General features: G+C 45.1%; 1 protein-coding gene across 1 annotated transcript; it reads right to left on the bottom strand.

Moving 5' to 3' along the window:
• Positions 1-460: 460 nt before the first annotated feature.
• On the bottom strand, positions 461-20,543 carry cyfip2 (cytoplasmic FMR1 interacting protein 2). The gene is made up of 30 exons (XM_076103453.1): positions 20,327-20,543; positions 15,044-15,195; positions 14,842-14,931; positions 13,718-13,795; positions 13,497-13,598; positions 13,171-13,352; positions 12,982-13,078; positions 11,717-11,845; positions 11,512-11,616; positions 11,325-11,413; positions 10,847-11,084; positions 10,533-10,685; positions 9,692-9,831; positions 9,446-9,593; positions 8,907-9,060; positions 8,657-8,813; positions 8,470-8,566; positions 8,314-8,390; positions 8,093-8,201; positions 7,880-7,999; positions 7,579-7,778; positions 7,410-7,497; positions 7,141-7,284; positions 6,885-6,975; positions 5,663-5,793; positions 3,981-4,053; positions 3,743-3,837; positions 3,337-3,575; positions 2,520-2,667; positions 461-2,421 (listed from the first exon to the last, which is right to left on the bottom strand). Exons 2-30 carry the CDS (start codon positions 15,158-15,160, stop codon positions 2,254-2,256), a joined length of 3,759 nt encoding a protein of 1,252 aa, XP_075959568.1. The 5' UTR covers positions 15,161-15,195; positions 20,327-20,543; the 3' UTR covers positions 461-2,253.
• Between the last annotated feature and the right edge of the window lie 78 nt (positions 20,544-20,621).

The raw sequence follows: 20,621 nt of genomic DNA, 5'->3' as shown, positions 1-20,621 counted from the left end.
GTGTGGCCAATAGGCAGCCAGTCCTGGAAGACGCTGTCCCGCCCATTTTCTTCTTCTTCTGTGGTGTTTAACGGCAGCTTGTATCCTTTTTGTTGCATTACTGCCATCTTCCGGTTTCTATGTAATAAACTTTCACCATCAGTCCCGTTGCTCGCAAGACGTAAAGCACCTACTTCTATCCCATGATTCCCATCTAAACCGTCTAATACGTTATAAAGTATTTGTAGTATTTATACTATCCATCCAATTATTTTATCCATAACGCTCATCCTGCAGGGGGGGGGGGGGGGGGGGTTGAGCCTTCCCAGCTCACATTAAGTGGGTTTCATACCATAGCAGCATATGTTTCTAAAAAACAAAATATTTCTTGTGCTCCAATGTCGAATTGTCATTATACTGCTTGGATACTGAGTGGGGAGCACTGAAAAGTAAAACCCTTTGAAAAGCAAATACAACTTCCTTTTTTCAGTTAAACATTTTTTTATTTCATGGAAATACAACATAATTCCAAATCCTTTGCAGGACCATTGTTGTACACTTTATATTCTTTTTCTCCACTTTTTTGTACTTGAAAACATGGTCACTTGTACAACAATATCATAAACAAAGCCTCATGTCACAAATGGAGCCATTGATGACAATAAATTACACTTGCCATGCTAAGGTTTTGAGATGATACATTGGTACCTTCATTTTAACTAGATTAACCTTTAAATGAACAATACGTTGGAGTTGAATAAATATGATAAAAAGACACTCGAGTTACAAAAGAAAGTTTGTTCATTCAAAACAGAGCAGAAAAAAAGACCACAGGGCAGTTTGTGGAGGGTTGCTTCGTAATAATTAGTTTTCCTTCATATGAAAAATAAATTTAGCATGTTTTGATGACACTGCTAAATCTAACGCAAAAGTCCAACAATAGTAAATACTGACTTTATTTAATAAACTGCCCTTTAATTATAACTGACATTTTAGTTATGTTGTTTTCCTTTATGTGCAGAGTATTTAATAGGTCTGCTAGACCAACATCATCCATTCACACTCAGAACAGGTTCATCTAGTACAGCACTGTCTTTATACAACCTAGAGGTATTTTCTAATCTTTTGTTTTTTTTCGCTCTTGAAAAAGTCAACACATTTACCCAGATGAGGAGGTGTCTTTCCTAAATTGTAAATAATACCACTGTATTCATGTACAGAATATAAAAAATCTTTCCGACAGACAAAAGAAAGAAAAGAAAATACAGTCGATGAGGTTTCCAGCCAGTAGTAGAGAGGCAAGTATACCACGGATGTGTAAATTAAAATATTAATAATTAAAAACAAAAACAATTACAACACTCAACACTTCACTTAGTTCAACAGTGAAATTTACAGCGGAACTTGTACAGAATTAAAATGTGTCAGGAGGAAGCAAAAAAAAAAAACAGCTGTGGGGGGGGGGGGGGGAGATAAATAAAAGCAAATCAAGAATGCGATGTAGCTTCATTCCTTTGAAAGCAAGCGGGTGAAGAAGGATTTAAATGCATCATGGTGATAGACACTGTGGACCATGAACAAGGGCAGACCCGATTATCATACCAATGAGTGGAGAGTTCGCAATGTATCACGATAAACAGGTTTGGGTCGTAATAGAGGACACGCGTAATGGTAGCACAGGGCCTACTGATGCCTGCGTTAGTACGATTAGTAGCTGTAGAAGCACTGAAGAGCACCATGTTAAAAGATCTTTATATAACTTAGAAAATTTGCTATTTTCTCACATTATTTAGTCGTTTATTTAAACATTATTAGATTTACTTTTGTCTCAGCTCTTGATTGGAAATTCGTAAAGGCCTTTATGAGTCCCAGCGGCCGGGACAAGTGGCTTCGGATCATATGATGGAGATACTGTTTTGGCATTTGTGTCAGTGGTCCGATCCACAGGTGTGCAGTGGAAGGAATAAGAGGAGGCATGCATGAGTCTGAGTGAGAGCCACACAGATAGTGAAATAAAAAAGAAAAAGGTGTGAATATACACTTCCGCCTCTGGCCTGGTCCACTTCTAAGGGTTAATGCTTGAAGGATTCAAAGACAGCCACATTTTAGATAGAGGAACAGTTTGAGAGGATCTGTCTTTGGATTCTCAAAGCCAGTGTGGAGCCATCGTGGTAATCTACACCTCTACAAGCCCAGGGAGAGGCAGAAATTTGACTCACAGCTATGTGTTTTGTGTGTGTGTGTGTGTGTGCGTGTGTGTGGGAAGAGTGTATTTCAACAGGTGGTAGCCAGGGATTGGTGTATAGGAGGCTGGAAACAGCGAACGTGCTCCACAGTGGAACTGTCCGTCTCCACCGCCTTCATGTACTTGTTGAGGATGGCAAAGATCTCATTGTTGAGGATCTGGTACTTCCTAATGCGGTCGGCCATCTTCTTCAGGGGCTGTGAAGAAGAAGAAAAAGAAAAAAACGACAGAAAAAGGAATAAGTCGGACAATATTAAGCGGTGTGAGTAAATGTAGCGGTTAAAAGTTCACCCACCACATTCTTGATGATCTCATCCTTGCCGTCCTGTCTTTGGACTTTGAGCAGATGGTAGCAGAAGTCAAAGAGGTCAAAACGACGCTGCTGTCCCAACAGCACAATGATGGCACAGCCGGCCCAGTTCAGCCCGTCGCCGAAGCACTGCCTGATAAGCAAGGCACGTAAAAAAAACACATGAGTTGTTTTCCCATTAAAGCGAGGCAACTGACAGATTTAAGGAGTGTCAGCAAAATCAAATACAATTTAGTTGAGAAGTTGTGACAATATTAACTGTGCAACAGTGTCTCATTTCTTCTGAAGTCTACCTTCTGTTTTTATCAGCTGCTGATGGTGAAAGGGGAAAGGGTTGACAATGTGAACAAAAATGTAACTTCACTCCTTTTTCTTTGATTTCTTTTTCCTCTTTGTGAAGTAGAGCCATGTCATAAGTGGCAGCATGATGAATGCTTTGCCTACGGCAGAAGGAGCAGGAGGAACATCAAGGTGGACTGAAAAAGTTTCCCTTAAGCTTCACGACATCTTCTCTTTCTTTACATGTCCACTTTTACACCAAAGGTAAGAGTAAAAACTTTTCCAATGGAATTTTTTTTTTGTTTTCTGCCAGATTTCTGCCATTTTTACTGAATAAAAATGAAACTACAATAAAGTCAGGGTAAAATATAATTCTTTTTTTTTAAACAGACTAATTGTATTCCATATTGACAAACCAACCTGCATCATGTTTGGCTGCAGATGTGGTCTGAAAAAGACAACAAAAAAAAAAAAAATACTCCAAATGCAGTCCTAGTACACAAACCAGCCAGGTGCCACTTACTCCGCTGTGAACTCGTGCGTGCCCACAGGGATGCAGTAGACAAACTGCATGGCGCTCCACAGGCGGTGGAACTCCATACACTCGTCGACGTGCATCACGCCGTTGGTGGGCGGAGGCCCGCGCCACACCCCGTCCTGCAAGAAGCTGCGGATGCGCGTCAGGATGACCTCGAACATGGAAAGGCCGCAGCACAGACGCTCTTTGGTCAGCAGGTCCCCCTCACGGGCAATGGCGATTTGCTGGTGAAAAGAAACAGCCGTGATACTTCATCATCATCGTTAGTAGTGACATTTTAAGAGGAGGCACAGTTCATCGGGTAATGATACAAAATATCTGTAAATAATTGGGAGAAATAAAGGATCACGTCTTGTCTGCCTTCTTAAAGACAGAGTGATGGTGAACTCACCTGTGGGGTTCCCAACCTCTCAATTAGAGGCACAAGGTGGAGAGGGGCGTACTTGGCTTCCAGCCTTTTCATCCTCACCTCCAGACGCTCTCCCTCTATAGAACACACAAACACAAGGAGGGACATGTAGACGCTGAAATGACAGATAAATCAACGGGCAGGCAGCGATAGGACGAGTAATATATTGGTTTTTTTACCCATCTTCCTTGTATTTAGTGGTTGCAACCCTTTTGCATACCTTTGATGTAGACTCTGGGCAGAATGTTCTGGAAGGGGGCAGCATGAAGCAGGTCACACACTTCCTCCTGGGACTAAAATTGAAGCACAACACAAGAAAAGGGTCATTTTAATTCAAAGAGCACCACCCACTCTGCTTTATGGACACCCTTAGAGCATGCAGGTTAAGCATAAGGCAATGTTGATTGTAAAGAACCCACCCCCAAATACTCCGAGCTGAATTCCTTAACTCAAAATGATCTATCTAAAGAATGACAGCTTTTAAAGCATATTTTAAATGTTTAAAGTTATAAGAACTCTGCCATGAGCTCCATATTCTGACGGATTACTCAACACTGTTGTCAGCTGGCTATGCAGAGAAGGAGATGAGGTAACAGAATGAGTGTGTGTTTGTTAATCAAGCCATGGTGAACGCAGGATTATACATTTCTCACAACATCCCATCTAATCTGCTTCAGCAGCAAGAGATCAAGTTTACATCTATCTTAATAAACTCAAAGGCTTCTGGGTAAAATGTCAGTGTGTTAGTGGTGTTCTAGCTATGTGAGGTCATTCTGAATTATCTGGGTGGTTATCATCACAGTTGGTTAGTTATTCAAGACAACATGCTACAAATCAAACTAAATGCAGAGAAGCAGCACCTTGAAACTATCTTGAAACGAAGGGGTGATGAATGAAAAAAAGAAAGAGCCATGCACAGATCAAAAAAGAAAAGTAACACACACACACACACACACACAGGTAATCCAAACCAACATACGCACAAACACCCAATACTCACACAGGTCAGTGCAGTCAGACAGAAATGGTAAAGAGAGTGACAGCTGAGTAGTGTTACGTAGAGCACAAACACCCAGAACCAGAAGAGCGTATGGAGGAAGAAGTGCAGAGTTTAGCACAAGACTGTATCAACAACCAACCAGAAATACTGTATATGATCACCTCTTCCATGGAAGACAAGGACTTAAAAGATGCTATACTACAGCAGCCAGATGTGTGGTTGCTGTTTTTTTTTTTTCTTTAAATACATACACTTCTTTTCCTTAAAAAAATAGTATTTTGTCTCTTTGTTTCCATGGCTGGTTGGAGGTGAAACTGTTTGTGCCAAACTAACATTGTAGAAGAAGAAGAAGAAACAGAAACACAGCAGCCCAAACCAATTAAGAGATCGAAGAGAAAAAGACATTCAGACTCTGTGTTATTTTAAGATAAAACCTAAATCCTTACCACCTGTGGGAGTTGCCAGCGTGTAATGAAAAATAGAGTTGCATTTCAGGAAAAAAAACAAAAACATCAAAGATCACACATATTAAGGGCCACCAGGACCGGGGGCCTGAACGTTTCTGTCCGTCTTATTTGATTTAGGATGCGAATCAACATCGTAAATTGGGCAGAAACCTCCAGGCACCCGGGGGTTTTTGGTCACCCACAGAAAAACATGGCAGTCAAGACAGCTACACAGTAGTGGACCCTGAGCACTGAGCATAGGACCACAGAGGGACCAACACTGGAAAGGTTGGGAAAGCAGTGGAATAAAGGGGGGGGGGGACAGCTGATATGGCAAGGATTAATAATACATAAATAGCATGTCAAAACAACAAAGAAAGATAAGATATAGGGCCAGGGGTTTCATACGGTGATACATAGTAAGAAGGGAAATGGAAACTAAAGGAAATGGCTTACCAGAGCTTGCTCGATGAGCAGGCAGAAGAGGATGGCATTTCCCACCTCCCTTAAGCTCTGGAAGACATCTGTCTTCAGCTCTGCATATTCAATGATATCCTTGAGCTGATGGTGGAAGAACTCCAAGATACCTGCGATGGCAGAAACAGCGTTAAATTCACATTTTTGTAAAAAAGAAAAAAAAGCTATTATTGAACCTCCTATTTTTTTTATTTTTATCTCTAAAGTCAAACCTGCAGCCGAGCAGTAAGCGGCCGCTAAGACCTCATTATGTCATTGATAATCTATCGCTACCAGGATGAATCTGTGGGAAGTCAGCGGGTCTACCCCCTGACCCACATTCGGTCCGAGCATCAGGCCCCGAGGCGGGAAGATCGTTAACTGCGGACAGTGAGATCACAGGCAGCAAGCCAGGTACAGAAATGAGTGGACAGAACATCAGTAATCTACAGATTACCGAGCGCTCCTCGTAAAAGGATATCCCATCTGACTTCGCTCTGATCTGCACGCACAGAGCTCCGGCCAGATCGCACAGAGGCAGGTGAGGAAATACACCGAGACGCAAAGTAAGTAGGCAGAAAAGTAGAGCTTCTTTTACGCTTTTGAAATAGGACACTTATGTGTGCCTGCTTTGAATTTTAAAGCATTTCACCTATCCCAAATTTGATTACCATTGCAGCAGAGTTGCTATTTCCCCCCCCGACCGTGTCCCCAATCGGCTCATTTTACACCCCTCCTGCTTCTGCTTTAAAATGCCGGCTGTTTGATTCTTCTTGATGTAGTGGTTTATATGTTGTCAGCATTTTCTACGGCTGGCTCTGTGCTGCAAATGTTTAACTGCGGCTCCAAAGTAATCTGTTATTTCAGTAATGGCTCCAAGTCCCCGACTAAGCTCAAAGAGGTAGCATGGGCACAACATTCGAGAGCGGTTGGCAAGGAGGTGGACTGAGCTAGAGTTAAAATGGGAAACGCGTGGAAGTGAAGTGCCGACTGTAGCAAAAAAATGAACAACAAAAACAGACCCGGTTGCGCATTAATATTAATCTGACTCAAGTGGGGTTCAGGTTTCAGGTAAATGACTTAATGCATTTCTGTCTTCAATGTGTCCACCACCCTTCTAATGCATCTAAAAGTAATGAACAGAATAAAGACTGATGTTATAAACTGAAATAACCCCACAGGCTCTTTATTCACTCCAACAGTGGAGAGACTGGGAGCTCACCTGGAGAGCCGTACTCGTGGCGCGGCAGGCGGCAGATCTTGGGCATGACTTCTATCAGGGTTTTCACGTACTGCAGGATGGTGCCCTGTAACTGCAAAAAGTGGACACGGAAGATAAATAGAAATACAGCAGATGAATGGGAAGAGAGGGCACAAGGAGAGAAGAAGAAAAAGAAAAACAATCACAGTAAGAATCCAGCAAACTGAGGAAGGGAGCATGTTTTTAAGGGTGGAAATGGAAAATGGAAGACGAATACCAGGCTCTTGACAATCTTGAGCAGCTCCTCCATCACCACAGCAATGCCTTGGTAACCAAGGAGACGGCAGATGGTCTTGAAGTGGGGCGGGCCGACAAAGTTCCTGTAGGAGCTGTATATGTGGGAGTAGGCAATGTTCAGAGGCTGCGAAAGAGAGGAACAGAAGCCGGGTTAATCTGGAGCAGTAGGGAGACGGGTTTCCTTCACAACATTCTAATTCAAGAATCTTTGCTGCACGATAAAACTCAAAGTCACCAGCGGCGCCGTACCTTGGACCCATACAGGTAGTAAGGCTGCACGTTAGCTGGCTTGTCTCTTTGAGGCTCCTGGGTGAAGGGAATGGCTGTGCGCACAAAGCTGAAGAGAAAACCATGTTTTAAAAACAAAAAAACAAGCTATTAAAGAAAATCTCTGCGACCGTACACCGACAACACCGACCGGTTGGTGGATCCGTTGTAGCAGTAGTTGGGCAGGAAATCGAAGTTGAGCTCCCAGAAGACGTGGAGCGTGATTCGCCCGTAGGGAGCGGAGACGTTGTGGTTGGCCTCGCGGAACATGGCGTCGAAGCTGTCCAGGGTCATGTGCTTGCACAGGAGCCGGTGGGTTAGTCTGTTGATCTCCAGCAGCCACTCCAGCTCCTGTTGGAGGAGGGATACGAGGATTTGTATGAGGAAAACACACAGTTTGATGAGGATATGAAAGGGGGAAAGCTCGGCTTTGTTAGTGCGCATCATCTCACCACTATGGAAGTGAGGTCCTCGCTCTCAAAGCGGCTGATGGCATGGTCCAGGGACTTGTACATCGCCGCCGAGATCCTCTGGGTGATCAGACGGTTCAGGTCAATGGAGCGACCTAGCAGCTGCAAGAAACCAGGAGGAATGGTTAAGAAATACAGTAGAACACACAAATAAGTTGCCAAAAATAAAAAAAGGTACAGGAGCGACAGAGGTACCTGCACGTGTCTCTGTTTGAGCAGCGTCTCGTAGCGGTTTGACGGCGGGTACGGGATGATCACGCCATAGTTTTTACACTCCGCTCTGAAGCGCTTGTCTAGGAGGACGCTGTGAAACACGTAGCACGTGATGTATTAGATGAAGTTCGGGAGGACTGCTACAATATCTGGAACTAATTCCAAACGTGGAGAGAGAGAGGAAGTCACTTCTTCTACTGTACCTTCCAGCCATTGCTTTGTAGTAGGCAAATATCTGATCTGCCAACTTGTAGACAAACTGGTCAAAGCAGAGGTTTACCTGAGAACAAGAAGAACACTATGACGGCGCGCTGCATTTGAATCGTACGTGTATTCAAGTGATGGTCTTAAGACCGTACCTCGGCCTCGATTTCATCATACAGGAACTGCTTCTTGAACTTGGTGAGAGCGTAGTAGCCGCTGTCGTTGTACAAGTCGAGAGGATACAGCACATATCTGGAGGGGGGGGGGGGGGGGGGAATGGTGGTTATAACGCAGTCCGTTTTCTCAAGGTACAAAACCCAAACAATGGGAGTCTTGTCTTACTCCATCATGGAGGGCTCCTTGGTCTCCAGGATGTGGTCGGTGAGGATCCAGGGCATGGACATCTCAATGGGGAACTGGATCCTGCGACCCATGGTGAGCTCCAGGAAGAACTCTCTGAACCACAGCTGGGACAGGTCACAGCACTGCTGCAGGGCCTCTGGACAACACATCAGGTGATTTTTACAAGAGCTGCTTCAATATGACCTGATTTTCTTACACGATGCGATCGATGCTGACAGCTTCTACTCACCGCTGAAGTTGAGCAGGTGTGTGAAGAAGAAGGAATGTTTGTGGAAGTCTTCGATGGCCACCACTATGGGTCCGTCCAGACTGCTGCGGAGAGTCTTCTTAGACCCGCTCTTGTCTGCTATCAATGATTCCAGCATGGTGCGCACCATGTACAGCTGCAGAGGGAAGACAAAAAGGTAAAGAGGTGAAAACGTTCCTCGCAGCACGTTTCAGGGTGCTCATGAAATCAACCATTGTTAATAATTTGCCACCACATTATTAACTTTTTATTCTGACTATACTTTGCATGTAGTACAGAGTCTTTTCAAGAGAAGGATTTGCACTATTTTGGGAGGAAAAGGAATGTGGAAATGGTTTTTAACCTTCAGAATAAAAGCCTTGGACATACAGTAAATTTAGAGTTATTCAGCAAGTCAGAAGATATGTGAACGTTACAGCTACTGTGATTCCAGTACACCAGTTCAGACGGGAATGTTTTCAGTGAAACATTTCGTTTTCACTCTTCTTTCCCCAAGCACCCTGATCCATTCCACGTCTTACCTGTGTGCTGGAGGGTCCTACAGCCCTGCGGGGCACTTTGATGTCAAATCCACCTTTTGGGTCCTTCTCCCCCCTCAGGCAGGGGTCATTTGGGGGTTCCCTCACCCCATCCCAGTCACACACAGTCTTACGAATGGCCTGAAGAACACTACAGACGAAGAAAACAGGATTATAGAAGTTCTTTAGGTCTTTAAGGGTAAAAAAACACAAGAGTGTGTGTGTGTGTGTGTGTGTGTGTGTGTGTACCTAATGAGGACGTTCTTCTTCTTGCGTACAGCCTGGCGCAGAGGCTCTCTGAGGGTCATCTGGGCAAAGTCCTGCAGCGCTGCGTAGATGGTATTCCTGATGGCCTGGTTGAACACGGACTCCATTCGGCCCATCAGAACCTGCACAGTTCATTACACAGCACCGTGATCATCATCGTCATCTCGGTCACGAGGGCTACTACTCAGTATTAAAGGAATGATTTGACATTTTGGGAAGAACACATGTTGACTTTACTGCAGAGAGTTAGATGAGAAGCCCAATACCACTCTGATATCCGTCTGTTAAAGACGCCCTCAGACGTGGTTTTAAGACATAACACCACTCAGCTCTGAATAATAATGTGTGTCTCATGTGGTTATCAACAAAAGGTTCCATTACCTAGTTAAAATGCTGACATATACTGTACACACCTTTATTAATTAATTAACTCCTTCTCGAAAAATGAAGAATCAAAGAATAGATAGAGCCAGGCTAACACTTTCCCCCTGTTTTCAGTCTTTATGCTAAGCTAAGCTATCCGGCTTCCGGCTCTTGCTTCATATTCAACAGGCACATACGAGTGTGCTTTTAGTCTTCTCATTTAACCCCGAGCTAGAACGAAAATAAGTGCATTTCCCAAAATGTCAAACTATTTTTTTAAGGTGAACAATGGACGACATCAAAGATGTTTGGTGCACAGCTTCTCATGTGACAATTTTCGGACTAAATAAGCTGCATATCCGTTCACATATGCACAGAGAACACGTCCTTTGGCCATCAGCTGTTAAAAGCATGAATAAAAGAGCTACTCAACACCCGCCGGGGGTCACCGGTGTTTTACCTGCAGCCCTTTGATCATAGCAATGACCTCCACCAGGGCAAATTTCTCCTCACTGGTGTAATTGTATCGCGTGGCTCGTTCGTACTCCTCCGCTGTGCCTGGACAGTCCTTGTTACAGAATTTATCCGTGGGATGGACCAGCTTCCAAGAGTACTGAAATAGACAGGGAGAGCTATAAATACATCAAACCTACAACGATCAATTTCAAAAACCCGCAAAACTTTTCATACCTAAAGCCCCAGGCATATTGACTGCTGCACAAGCGGGTTTTTTTCCCCCCCCAAACACAAAATCGACCCCTCGCTTTGACTCACAACTTCCATGACGTGCGTGCTCCACTTGGACAGCAGCTGCAGACCCCTCAGAGCGAGGTCGAACAGCTCTCTGTACTCCTCGTCGGACTTCTGGCTGTCCAGGCCCGAGCCCGTCACCACTTCGCTGTTGCTGTAGCGCGCCAGCTCCGAGATGAAGCGGATGTGGTCCTCCCTGATCTGCACCATCTGCTCGCACAGGTTGTACTGTGGCGAGATGCTGCTCTGGGTGCACGTCCACCTGGGCACAAAAATGGAAAAAAGGTGGAGGCGGGCGGGAGCAGATGGCGCGGTGGTCAGGGACGGCTGGTTTTGTGCTCGACAGCATTTCTGTACACTACGTATATATATATATATATATATATATATATATATATATATATATATATATATATATATATATATATATATATATATATATATATATATATATATATATATATATATATATATATATATATGGCTAGACACGTCCTCTTACTTGGACTTGTTTTCTTCGTAGTGGGCACTTGTCTCAATGTAGCGGGACAGCTCTATCTGCATGTCTCCGAACAGCGGCACCACTTGAAGCTGAAAAACACAGGGGAAAAAAAAAATGTCTCACACTCAAGTCACGCACACAAACACAACGCTGGATGAAAGAGATGCTGAAAAAGCATAAGCCTTACTTTGAAGAACTTGTCAATCTTGCTCAGGTTGATCCTCTTTTTGGCATCCAGTTTATAGATGTTACTCACGTTCCCATCCATCAGGTACAGACCAAAGCCCATCACCTGACACACACACAGAGAGAGGTGGTTTTGGGACGTTTAGCCGGCTAAAGATCACACTGGTGACCGTTCTAGGTTGGCAGCAGGAAAAAGGTGCGTTTACCTTAAGCAGCATGTGTTTCTCGCTGGGCGTCAAATACATCTTGTTCTCATAATAGTCGACACAGATGTTGACAATGTCGGCCAGAAGCTCCTCGTAGCCAGGAATGACCTCCAACTGTTGCTGCAGGCACTACACACAAACAGAAGACCGAACGACAGGTCACCTTCACACAAATTCCTCTACAGCAGTAGATGGGCAGAGGACGTCTTCGGGGGCTTTCTTTCCATTTGTGCCTCAAACGCAGCACACAGTGACATCTTGTGGCCAAATGTATAACATCATCCTGCAAGCACCACAACTCCTACATATGAAGTATAATAGCTGACACACAACCTTAATGCACCGTATTGGTGTAGTGAAGGGTTGCGCGTTGCAATGTGATTATTAAATGAGCTTACTCATCTTATTGCACTGGCCTGTTACTTGGTATCAGATGGAAATGTTCTCATACTTGTGAATATATCTGTCTGGTGTACATCTCAATATTCCTCTCTTCTTGTCCCACGGATGTGCCCATCACAACTTTAAGTGGTAAAACTATGAAACGGAATGAAGCGCTTTCTGTCGCTTTCAGTCGCGGTGGTTTCCTCAGTTGACACAATGTATTGAAAGTGCTTCAGAGCTGCTGAACCGTTCGGCCATCTATAATTTACAGAAAGGGATTATTCTAGCAACTTGGGGTTCAGTGTCTCACTAAAGGACACTTCAACACACGGACAGGGGGAACTGGGGATCGAACCGCCAACCTTGTGGTTTAAGGACAATCCGCCCCCTCGCACACGTCAGTAAATATTATTTTCTGCAATATTCCAGAAAACAATGACACAATCCTATTGGCTTTTTGTCGAGGGAACTAGTGTGTTAAATATCGGGGTTGGCCGACAAAAATACGTCATCCCTGCTCCACTCTTATCACTTCACTATATCTCTACAGAGCAAATAGTTGTTGGCTGCTATAATAATGCTCTAAATATCAAATTTAGCAACTGCCAGTTTAACAGTCACACACAAAACAATCTTACAAATAGTCTCATTCTCATCTTTCTTAGCATGTTGCTGAAAGTCTGCATTATTACAAACTAAAGGCCATTTTTTTCCACAAAGACACACTGAAAAATCAGCCTTGAAACACCTCACAACAGCAGCACGGCGTACAAAATGTCTCACTAATTCAAATAGTCAGCCTTCCGTCCTCCCATGTCCTTACATAGTCGCACATTTTTACACCACATGTTGTAAAGACAGTCTGGAGTCTGCCCACCAACCTGAGTGATCCTGTTGTGGTTGGCTAAAAACATGGAGAGGTTCTGGGACTCCTGGATGGACTGAGGGTCGGCCATCTTCCTCAAGAATTGAGCAGCCCTGGAGGCAGACGAGGAGAGAGAGAGAGAGACGTGAACTTGGCTCGAACTAAACTATTCTACATGAGGATTCCTTCATTTATGGTTCGCTACCTTTTGTAGGCAGAGTGATCATTCTTGACGCTGCACTTCATGTTCTTCAGCTCGTCCAGCACCGCAAACATGTTAATAAATTTGCCGAGAGTGAGCAGGTAGGCCTCAGACACGAAGTCCTTCCTCCTCTCAGCGTGACACAGACGCTTCACTTCGCTACAGAAACGCTCTATGGCTTTACGCTGTGAAGACGAGCAAATCAGGAGATTGTTAGAACTCAAAAACAAACGTTCTGTGTCCCAAAAGACACCAAACAAGCAAATTCTGAATTCATTGTATGAACCCAATTGCCGGCTTTTTTTTTCTCTCAGGCAGCCGGGTCTTACCTGGAAGTACATGAACTTCATGAGCTTGGTGACTTCAGGTTCTAAGACCTCCACCGTTTTCTCATAGATCTCCACTCTGTTGGGCTGCTCGTTGCATTTCACCTAGCAAACACAAGAGGGCGCCACCGAGCGGTTTGATTTTGCAGCAGCAGTGCAGCTTGTTAAATTCAGCTAATTCATACAACATTATAGTTTGTTTGCAGGGGGGGGGGGGGGGTTACCTGGGGAATGGCTCTGGAGCAGCTTCTCCAAGTGTAAAGCATCACAGCGTACTCGTGTCCTTCCTCCAGCATCTCATTCTGCACAAATAATACAGACAGAATAAAACTAAATCAATGCACAGTTACAGGAAATGTTCAACTGGCAAAATCCTTTAATTCCTTGCATCTCTTTCTTAAAAAGAACAGTTCACCCCAAAATCAAAAATACATATTTGATATTTGTTAGTCTGGATTGTTTTGGTGCGAGTTGCTTAGTTTTGGGAAACATATATAATATAAAGGGATATAATGTAAGAACTGTTTGAAAGAAAATAGTTCCTTAACGAAACTGCTCACAACAAGGCATGTGAATTATATTGAGTAACCTGGTCATGATTTCTGGAAAGAAACATTGCCGTTTAGTTTTTTGAAAGGCAGACGTCTCTACGGCCGATATCTCCAAAACTAGGCAACTCACACCAAACGTGTGTTGCTGGTTTTGGGATGAACTGTCCCTTTAAGGCCCTTGACAGTACAAAATATTTCTAACTTCTCAGACGAGTCACATATTCCGTGGATGAATGGGGCTCGATAAATATTTCAGCGGGGACGGGGGGACATTCCTTCTCATTCAGAAGTAGGTGAGACAGATTTCTCAATTACTCCGGCTGAAGTGAGGAGCGACCTCAAACACACCGGCTTCAACCTCCTCAATAGAGCTTCCTGATTAAATAAGGTTAAATGAAGCGCTACTTCCCCTCGTTGCCAGTCAAATCACACTCTCCATTCATTCACCACCAGGGGAAAAAAAGTTTTACTGGTCCATTGGCTGCCTGATCTACCAGTGTGTAAGGGGAGGTGTGTGTGTATGAGTGTGCGTGTGTGTGTGTGCGTGTGTGTGTCCTGCCACGGGCCTCGCCAAACCCTAACAAAAGAGCCAAATGATAATCAATTCACAAACAACAAGGCTCGCTTTAAGGAAGTGAGGCTGCTTCCCACAGTTGGCGTAGTGTTCACTGAAAGGGGAACAGCAACTATTCAAGACAGACAAACAAATATTGTTTCAACCAATCAGATGTGAAGAAAACAAAACAATGTCATGACATTGTTTTGTTTATTTTTTTAAACTGGAGCACATTTCTCACCATGCTGGAGTGGACAGTAGCTTGCTCTATATAACGGGCGATGCCGGTCACGAACGCATTCCTGTCTTCAAAGTTGGTGTCAAAGTTCGCCTGTAGAAGGAAGGGAGGAAACAGTTAATGGGGGTGCATTGGAAACGTCTGAACCGCCGGGGGACGATGGCGGGCATCGGTGGCGTGTGTGTGTGTGTGTGCGAGCGTGTACCTGGTACATGATGGAGGAGGGAGGGGGCTCGATGCATGGCTGCTGGTCCGGGAGGGGCAGCTCCTCCAGCAGGTCCACATTGGACAGGGCATCCTCCAGGGTCACGTGGGTCGTCATGGTAACAAGGCGTCACTCACACACAACACCCGAGTCTGAGAGAGAGAGAGAGAGAGAGAGAGAGAGAGAGACATAAGGACGCAGAAGATGCAAAATGGGACCCGAGCATGCACAGGGGTACTTATATTACTTGTAGTCTGCGGTTGCTTGGGGACACGTAGACAGATCGTGTGGTTTATTTGATGAAATGGAGACGAGTGATTAGGTTGAATAAATGTATCCACATATTGAGTCAGCACAACTAAACACTGCAAGTACCAACTAAGAACGCATGAAAGTTAATTAGCGAGTGAGCGGAGGAGTTGAGACAGTTCTGAATGGATGAAGTAGATGAAAGTCCGGCGTAACCTGTTAAAATAGTCGGCTAAATTTTTCGCTAAAAGTAACCGGAAAATGGTTGAAAATCAAATCGGTAGTAAAGGTATAGCTATAGCCAGATGATGCAATGATAATGCCTACAAATATTCTGTCGACGTGTCTAGACTCCACTTCCTCTTGTAAAGCCCCGTTGGGGCCGTGCGGTGGTGCACCTGTATCCTCTCTCATTTGCTCGGAGGCCTCTCACGCTCTCCTTTTTTTTTTTACCTCTTCATTTGACTAGAGGCTTCTTCTGTTTCTTTCAAAAGCGTATAGTTCTTGAAATGCCAAGACCTGGAAATCTCATTGATCTGAGAGAGAGTCTGTCGGTGACTGACATTTGACAAACACAACATGTGCAGTCCATGCAAAGGCAGTATAGGCGTCAGGCCAGCTGACATTTTGTACTTGTATAAATGAAAATCATCACAGGGTGGTACGCTGTATACCAACACAGAATGTGCACGCACCACCGCGTGCACACGGCTTCAACATCCACAGCTACTATGATCACCGTCCTCCATCCTCGGAATAAATGGCTAAACACAGTAAAAACAGTACTGTACTGTACAGTGCTGTGCCCTCCTCCTCCTCCTCCTCCTCCTCTTCATTATAAAACACCAGCCCGGCCGATGCAGTGGGTGAAAGCAGTGTGTATGCACGCGCCCACCCGTGTATATCATGTGCCTCTCGGTAGTGTGTGTTTTACGTCTGACCTGGCAGGCAGGGCTGACAGGGCCGGTAATCAGCTTAATATTCACAGCCAGAGAGAGAGAGAGAGACAGAGACAGAGACAGAGACAGAGAGAGAGAGAGAGAGAGAGAGAGAGAGAGAGAGAGAGAGAGAGAGAGAGAGAGAGAGAGAGAGAGAGAGAGAGAGAGAGAGAGAGAGAGAGAGAGAGAGAGAGAGAGAGAGAGAGAGAGAGAGAGAGAGAGAGAGAGAGAGAGAGAGAGCTACAGCTGAGAGGGCCAGGGGCCAAAAGAGGAAAGAGGCAAACGTGTCCGTCTCTCTCCTCCTCGCCATAGGTGGACGAAGAGCTTGCGATCGCAGCAGTGTTGTAAAAATTGTAGATGGATATTAGTCATTTCAGATTCCATACTGTTAAAGTTAGTTTTACGGGGTCTTATATAGTCAAACACTTTTTGTTTTGTTTCTCCTGGAAGTCAGACACAAATGAACAGATAGCTGAACCACAGTGATACTTCTACACACACACTCACGAGTGGCAACACGTGAAAATGTCAAAGCAGCAGCATGCTGACAAAACGTCGAAATGTAAAGCCGAAGAGTAATATTCATTACGCACGTTCGAAAGACTATGCCTCCATTTGTTTTCCTCTCGATTTGATCGCTATCACAATGACAGTGTCTTCTCGTAGCCAGCGTGGAAGTGCATCGCCTGCCTAACACGTCCACCGAGACACATTGTTGTTGACCATGCCCACACACACACACACACACACACACACACATGCACACACGCATTGGCATGATCACAGACGACACAGGGCGAGGAGGAGGCGGGTGGAGTTTCCTGTCACATCAGACCATCACAGTTAACTAAACACGGAGGTTATATTTGCATGAGGTGAACCACCGGTCTCGAAGGCCAAAATTCATACAGACGGCTGAGTCATCGAACTTCTAATGAAACTTCAGCGAGCGTCACTCCCGTCTCTAGGCTCAGAAAAGACCGGTCGCATATAGACGGTAATACGATTAACAAATTCAGAGGCTTACTGGATTCTTACGTCAAATCTATGTTGTTACGTCTTTTTTAAAAGACTGTTGTTTCCTGTATTCATTCCACCGCAGTGACTTTACAACCTGGATTCACACACCCTCCTCAGAGATGCTTTAAGAAGACTCCACTGGTTATTTTTAACCGTTCAGCTGATAGAAAATGAAACAAGCAGCTCGCTACAAGGGGTTCTGTGAGGCCGACACACACACGCTCAGTGCTACTAAACTCCCATCTGTGCTCGGGAATACAGACGGGGACTGAAGCCTGGGTTGGCTGAATAAACTTTCCCACCCTGTACCCGTCTCTGTTCGACAGTTGGTGTGTGTGTGTGTGTGTGTGTGTGTCTGTGTGTGTGTGTGTGTGTGTGCATCTTCACAAAGCAAAGGGCCCCTTCATTCCCTTCTGGACACTTAGTAACCGAGCCGCGGGCCTGTTTCACACCGGAACGGCCAAGTGAGGCCACACACACATCAAAAATGTCTCTTTTTCCAGAGTTCCCATACAAGAGCACTTGAACATCCCATAATACAGTATGCATGCACAGCAAAAAAAATGCCCTCCAGGCCAATCTGGCATCTCAGCTAAAGCTACTATACATGACGAGCTCGGGTGAGATCCCATGACAGCACTAAACCATGAGGATCACGGGGGCTTTGAGGAAGTGCTCAAAATATTACACCTAAAAAGAAGAATGGGCAATGAGGCAGAGTAAAGAGCGGCGTTGTGTAGAAGGAAAAAGCTGGACCGGTATGTGCTGCGAGGCGTGTGTGTGTGTGTGTGTGTGTAATACATCTTGTCTGAGAGAAAGACGGAGGGAGAGAAAGTGTGTCAACTCCAGGGTCACACCACTCACAGGGATCTCCCCCTAAAGGCTAGTTCTGTAATATATATATATATATATATATATATTCATCCTCACAATAAGATGAGACCCGATGAGCAGGGAAGGAAATCTTTTGGACAAGCGCTCACACACACACACACACACACTGTAAACACTGGTCACATGTGTGTGTTCCAGCAGCATCTGTGTGGTCCACAGTGCGTCCCCGTCCTGTGCAGGACGCTGGATGGCTGGCTGCGGCATTCGACGGGCCGATTGTCATTTTGCTGTCGTCTCATGACCCCCCATGATGTCACGCTCCACTTTTAGAACCGAACAACAATGAACATCACACACAAATATGCATTGAGGGGGGAGAAGGAAAAACAAAACACAAGCCTGGCTCACGTGACCGAGCTTGACAGACAGGGAGGACGGGAAAACAAGAACCTTTTTCTGTAGATTTGTGGTAAATATGACAGCGCGCAGGATCATACTGAAACTTGTGATTTGGGACAGACAAATGGTTTCTGTTCATCATATCTGTCTCCTCTACTTCTCTTTTCTTTCTTGGTTGGTCGGTTATTTACGTCTCCAGGCCTTTGTCTTTCTGTCTTTGTCTCTCAACTTGCTCAACTGAAAACAGCAGCAGCAGCATCCTCAGCTGCTAACGGCTGCTCATGAGGTGATAAATACATTGATGGTCGTAATATGGTACGGTAAATAGACACAGGGCTACTATGACAACTCATAGGGCTGAAACTAATGGTTATTTTCATTATCGATTGACACAAAATGTCCATCTCAGAGCTCAAGACGAAGTCTCCAAACGTCTTGAGCTTTGTCCGACCAGCAGTCCAAAACCCAAAGACCTTCTATTTACAATCACATACAAACAGAAAAAGGGGGAAATACTCACATTCGGGAACCTGGAGCTAGTGAATTACTTGGGCACGTTTGCTGGATTTACGATAAATCATTTCCTACTGATCGACTAATCAATGAATCCATTTATCATTAACAAAGAAGGGGGAAACCTTGAAGACTGAAAGGCACGAGCCACCAATCATCTCAGCATCTACAACATACACACCACATCTATTGCGCGTCTGTCTCTCCTCCGATGCTCTTGTGGTTTTGGACTATACAATAAGAAATGACTGCAATTAATACTGGGGACTTCATGTACTATGGATCAGTATCAGCAGCAGCAGCAAAGCACCCACAGCGAGTCATTACATCACTGCGTGTTGGCGAGGGGGGGGCTGGCATACAGATTTACAACTCGGCTAGTCTGCAACAGCAGCAGCAGCAGCAGCAGCACGTTCATGTTCATACTCAAAGTCCACTGGGTGGATATAGATGGTGATAATCACGGGATCGAAACGGAGTGCTGCATTCATTAGATGGCAGCAGGACAGCTTACACATGTGTGTGTGTGTGTGTGTGTGTGTGTGTGTGTGCGTGTGTGTGTGAGAAACGGAAGTAGGTGAACCTGTCATTTGTGCACAGGCCTGCCTGCCATGATGGCTGTGAAAACGTCTCCGATGCATTGCCATGGTGTGTGTGTGTGTGTGTGTGTGTGTGTGTGTGTGTGTGTACCCTGCTGGCCGATGGGTCAAGGGGAGGCGATACGGGGGGGGGGAGAGAGAGAGAAAGAGAGAGAGAGAGAGAAAAAGGGCGATACATGATGAAAGGGAGTGAAAGCGGTGTTGTGAAATCGAGCCGGCTGAAGCATCAGATCCACTCCTCTCTCCTTATCATAGCGGGCATCTCGTCCCTCTGTGCGGAGATAATAATACAAAATCCAACGCCGTTATCAGCTCATACAATCGCAGCTTTTTCGCGTGATCCATCTTTCATCAGCGCACTTGCTACACAGTGAAAAAAGAGCTCTCCTCACCCCACCCATCTCAGTGTCAGCTACGGTGCCGACGTTAGCTAACGGGGATCCCATTCATGTGTCAGAATAATCCGCGGAGGGGAGGAAAAAAAAAAAAACGGGGGACGTTCAATCCGGGTCACGCGGCGGCGATTTAACAGCGATCGGGCTGAATATCGTGTTTGTGCACGGACGGATAAGTAACGGGAAGGATGCACGGTGCGAGGAAGGGAGTAAAGAAAAAACTAAAAAAAACCCAGCCCTGTAGTGTCTCCAGCCATCATCACTACCGAGCGCACATCACCAGCCCCGTTCATCTCTAGCGCTGCGGCTCCATCCATCGCTACATTTGCCACATACCTGTAAATTGCATGTCCGTCCGGCGAGATCCAGAGACGGGCGGACGGTGTCGCGGTGTGCGACGGTGATCCAATGTTTCTTTTTTTCTTCTTTTTTTTTCTTCTCTTCTTCTTCTTCTGTGCCGATTGATGCTCTAGTTTCGCCCCGCTCCAACCCAGAGAGCTAATCCACCCCACACAAAGAGCAGAAAATGGCTGCAAGTGCATTTTCTTAAAGGGACAGTCACAGCGGAGTGATAGATGATGGCGACCCCCCCCCCCCCACACACACACACACACACACCGATATGTTGATT

This window comes from Anarhichas minor, unplaced genomic scaffold (genome assembly GCF_050575085.1).
Source record: "Anarhichas minor isolate MPS153535 unplaced genomic scaffold, ASM5057508v1 ptg000028l, whole genome shotgun sequence".
Taxonomy (NCBI): domain Eukaryota; kingdom Metazoa; phylum Chordata; class Actinopteri; order Perciformes; family Anarhichadidae; genus Anarhichas; species Anarhichas minor.
The sequence above is the reverse complement of the archived record's forward strand: the minus strand, read 5'-3'. Positions and strand labels throughout refer to the sequence as shown.